A 5026-nucleotide genomic window follows, 5' to 3' on the forward strand; every position below is an offset into this window, starting at 1 on the left:
TCCTTCCTTTTTGGTCACTGCCTTTACTAAGGAGATACAAAGGTAAAATACCCACTGTCTCAGCTTTTTGTACGAGTTCAGAACGATCGTAATGAAGTTCCTGCTCTCTCGTCCTCTTTACTAGCCCTATTAAATAAGAGATGGGATCCCGCAGGAGTGGTGCACCAGCCCTCCTGTTGAGCACCAGCCTTTGGCTCAAATGCTGCTGACGCTGCATGATTTTAACTGTCGGCTTTTGACCCAACCTTGAGCTTTATTAGGTTATTTACATATCGAAAACAAATCTGATTTTTTGTATGCATGACCAAGTTTTCCTCTTAATTCACAGGAAGCTGTTTGAATCAGTTTTAGTGTTTGAATAGCTCTCAATCACTTAAGAATCTTTTCCTGCATAAATGACATATTTACATTTCTGTCATTTGTTCAAGATTTTTGTTTTTTCTGTGCTTCTTTTGAAGTGGAAGGTGAAGTGTGTTTTGATTTCCCCTGAACACACATATTTCAGTGACAGTGTGTGGATGCCTTTCAGGCCAAAGCCTGTTATTTCACAAACTCTGTGTGTTGTTTCTAAGTGTCCACCAGATGTTTCGCTTCTCTTTCAATCTGGTCTAGCCATCTCTACACTCTGCACTTTACCTTTTTCAGCAAGCATTTAGCTGGCATGCACTATACAGCATTTTTTTATTTTATTTTATATACACTTAAACAATATACATCTTAAGGGTCCATGGGACATAAAAGGAGATATTCTGAAAAATGTGCCAGTCGCTCTTTTCCATGCAGTAACATTGAGTGGGGTCCAAGTATTATAAGTGTCAAGGCATCATAAAAATGGTCTGTGCAACACTTGAGCTAGTTTCCATGTCTTCTGAAACAATATGATGGCTTGCAAACATGAAATCTCGAACCCTTGATCTCCTTGATTCAAACATGAGAGTGTATGTGATTTGACAATCAATTGTTCTTTGACGTTTAATCTTTTCTGTTTATCATTTGTTTCATCACTCAAAACTTATCTGAATGATTAATTCATGAATTGGACTGATCTGGTTCTTGAGTTCAGCACTGACTCAATGATCTGTTCACAACATTTACAGAGGAGAATTCAGTAAATAATGACTTCAAGTTCAGTTTGATTCTACCATACGCTATCATATGGTTTCAGAAACCTTAAAGTATAGTGCACAAGTTGTCGTGGACCACTTTTAAATCTTTATGGTGCCTTTGCATCCTTTTTGAAGCATGGACGCCTACGTCATTTTACAATTAAATGTAAAAGATCGACCAGTACAATTCTTCCAAATTGTTACACCAAAGAAAAAGGTCCTTTTGAGGTCCATCAGGAATGTTTGATTCCTTAATAAAATAATAGACCATTACCCTTACATGCTGTTTTGCAATGATTTTGTGCTCCAGTTCAAGAACACAGGCATTAGCGTATACCTCCTTTTGCCTTTATTAAGTTGAATATGCATCCTTAAAAGTGATTTTTGGGGATTTTAAAATAGTGCTTTGTGATTTTTATTCCATATGTTTGGGGGCATCTATATGCTAATGTATGCACAGCAAATTTGCTGACAGAATTCAATTCACAAGAGATTTCATTGGATAAGTTAATTGCATTTAACTGATGTTTGCTGTAACTGTTAGTCCATTTTGTACAGCTGAATGTATTGAAATTTCACGTGAAAAAAACGGTATTCTCTTTGATTTAAATTTGGTCTTACAAAGCTAGATCTGAACGTTCACTGAACAACTCTGATAGTTATTAGTGTATAGATACTTTCCCACTTTTCCGCCCTTGTCTCTTTACCCAGAATCAGGAAAGAGCCTCCCACAGTACAAAAATGACACTTGAAAGGCTGAACAAGAATACACACACTCTCAAGGTCCCGTTTAGCTTTCCTGTTTGATTGAGTAAAAGAGCTGGGGTTCACGGGAAGTGTGTCGAAGTAGAGCATGCTCTACGAAATCGCTTCCCAGCATTCTTGGCATTATGAATTATTTAATCTCAGTGGTATCTTTGTATGCTCAAGGTTATAAAACATCTCATAAAAGGACAGCATAGCAATATGAATTCAAATTATAATTAGTAATATGAAAATGTTTAATTTAATCACTACAAAGCAGTAAAAAAATGGTAACGAATAGAATAAATTTGACAAGTTTTTCACAAAAAATCGCCACATTAACAAACAGTGACTTCAGATACAAGAGTGCATATTGACTGTGAACACTGGACCTTTTTGTCTGCAAAATTTTTGTGGAATTTTGCTAATGTGATTTTGCCTTTAGACACAGACTCTTTTGGCTTGGACCAGTAAACAGCCACCCAAAAACCATTCAAAACTCCTTAGCAACCACATAATGTCCTGGAAACCACACACAATTTAACATTGTGCTGGCAAATTGTGCAAAGGCAAGCAGTGCTACCACTACCATATTACTACTAGTTTAAACTCTTATTTATATACTATATGGTGTTGATCTAAATTTATAACTAACATTATTTTCAACTTTTTTTTTTTTTTTAAATAGCACTTAGGCTTCAAAGCTCCAGCAACCATTGGCTGAGCATTAATGCAATTTAAACAGTCACACAAATTGACTTTTTAACTGCCGTCTCTCTTAACCTGCAGCCTCAGGCTACTGAGAACTTCCTTTCTACATCATTTATCCATTCTATTCTGGAATGTTCTAATTGACTATTAGAGTCTTCTCATTGAACCTATTCAACTTAATGACTATTAGAGGCAGTTCTCACACAAGAACTCTGGGCTTTGTGTGTGGGCCTCGGTGATTCCTGGAACCAGGTGATCTCGTTTTACTAGAACTTGACTCAGCCATGGGAAAGAGCGCTTATGTGAGAAGCTAATGAGGAGCTCACTGCAAAAATTATTAGTCAGCACAATTAGTTGGGTGGCTACATTTCTTTTTCAGACTTGTGGGGGCAGGTAGAAGGAATCACGGAAGTTATGATTTGTCTTTTTTTTGTTAAATTATGCCCAAAGTTTTCAGTTCCTATTATATTTGAAGTACTTCCAGATGTTGTTGCATGGTTATATAATGTCAGGGCTATGTCGGAAACTGCTGAGATGTTTAACCATCAGTTTCTATCAGTTTTGGTTGGGTGCATTATTGTTGCTTCTTACCATCGTAAAGTCGTGAGAGGCTGATTTTATCACTGTCTATATGTCTATATGATCTTCAGCTATAAGTTACATGTCCTAAGGGCTGTGTGTGAGTGAAGGTAATTGCAGAGGTTATGCAGACTCCCCTGGGTCTGAAGCATTGCTTTGATGTCCAGAAGTGTTTGATTATCCAACCACAGTAAACATAACTGAGCTCTGAGAGTTTTGGTTTGGGGATTTGTTCTATCGTCTGAATGGCAGATCAGAAAGGCAGAATGTTCTCCCAAATACACAACAAAACCGCTCTCCATCCCCATGTCTTCTGTGAACAGAAAAAGTTTAAAGATGCTTTCATGGTCTGTTCTATGAGATGGGTTTTGAGACTGTGTCATTAGTGTCAACACAATGTCTTTGCCATAAATGTAAAGTACAAGCATAGTATTTTGTTTCCAATTAGAATAATGCTGAATCTTTGCTACTTAAAAAAATTACTTTTAAATGCAACTTTTCATTTTAAATAAATTGTCATTTTCCAAGGCCAATAAAAATCCCAACAGGATAAGTAAATATCTGAATGGTTTGCTCAGCTGAAAAAATTTATTGTTCCAGGATGAATTATTATCATCAAAAAATTGTTGTCTGGGCTTGTCAAGACATGTGTTTCTATGTTGGTTAGAAAGCCACACAGAAAAGAAAATCACATTTTACAGTGCCACATTTAACACTTTAAGGAACCTTGTTCCTTGTTGTTGATGAAGTTAAGTAACTAGACATGAACACACTATTATGCAGGGATTGGAGATTGCCAATGACATCTGTATGCACACAATCTTCATTTTAAGCAGCAATTGTATATCGGACAATATCACTACTTTAAAATCTCAAATATTGGGCTGTGTTTTATAGGTCTTTCGTCAGGACTGTGAGACATTTGGCATGGTGGTGAAGATGCTGGTGGCCAAAGAACCCAGCTTAGAGAAGCACCTGCAGAACCCACTAAAAGAGAATCTGATTGAGATCCGTGAGCGATGCCTTGAAGACTTGAGAAACTTCATTGCTGAACTTGATGAGGTGGTGCGACAGCCTGAACCTGCTGTCTAAGGTGGCCCCATTTTACTCAACCAGCATTTTTGTTCTTTTTACCCCCCTGTACCTACACAAAAGGCCATTGTACATTGTGTACTCAGTGTCCACCTAAAATAAATCTTCCTGCTCTGCAACAAGGCAAGGAAAATCTCTTTATGCATTTCATTTATGCAGTTCCATTTATCCCCTGACACTAGTCGATGCTAGGATGTATAATCTTTTTGTAACCTTTCAATATAAGATTAAAAAAAAAAAAAATAGATGGCAAGCATAAGGAAAGCAATGCCTGAAGAAGGTTTGCTCTGTTCCTTATTTATTGCGGAAGCTATAGATATTATTAACCCATTGGGGAGATTAACTAGATGATGGTGTTTGTTCTGATCAGATGTGTATAAAATGAAAGGGTTCTATGTTGTTGCCAATCAAGTCACTTACATTCAAACTAATGTGAAAAGTTGACGAATGAACTATGGTAAGTAATCTTTATGGGTTCAGCAAATTGCTGCTATCTGTAGTACTGTTAAGCTGTGCCGCAGACAATAAAGCATTTTCATCTTTTATTTTTTAGATCACATTTTCCAGCCACTATATTGTGAAAACCCAACACAAGTATTTGTGTAATTTTTTTTCTTTGTATAGTATTAAAGAGTCTTGAACCTACTATAATGCATGTTTTACCTTTTGATTTAAGTCTTTTTGTGATTTCATGTTCGTTAATTAAATAAAATTGTCATGTTTAGTAATCAATTTTTTTTTTTGTTTTCTTAAGCATCCTATGAACAAATGAAAAAAAGCAAGTTGCAATGGAA

General features: G+C 36.4%; 1 protein-coding gene across 3 annotated transcripts in view; it reads left to right on the forward strand.

Moving 5' to 3' along the window:
* Positions 1–4460, forward strand: part of LOC109067195 (periphilin-1) — a 37977-nt gene extending 33517 nt beyond the window's left edge. For all 3 annotated transcript variants that reach the window (XM_042739841.1, XM_042739848.1, XM_019084205.2), the window contains one exon: positions 4038–4460. In XM_042739841.1, the coding sequence (XP_042595775.1) occupies positions 4038–4232 (195 nt within the window). In that variant the 3' untranslated portion in view covers positions 4233–4460. The remainder of the gene's footprint in view (positions 1–4037) is intronic.
* Positions 4461–5026: the final 566 nt, after the last annotated feature.

This window comes from Cyprinus carpio, chromosome A4, assembly GCF_018340385.1.
Source record: "Cyprinus carpio isolate SPL01 chromosome A4, ASM1834038v1, whole genome shotgun sequence".
In the NCBI taxonomy this organism is placed as follows: Eukaryota; Metazoa; Chordata; class Actinopteri; order Cypriniformes; family Cyprinidae; genus Cyprinus; species Cyprinus carpio.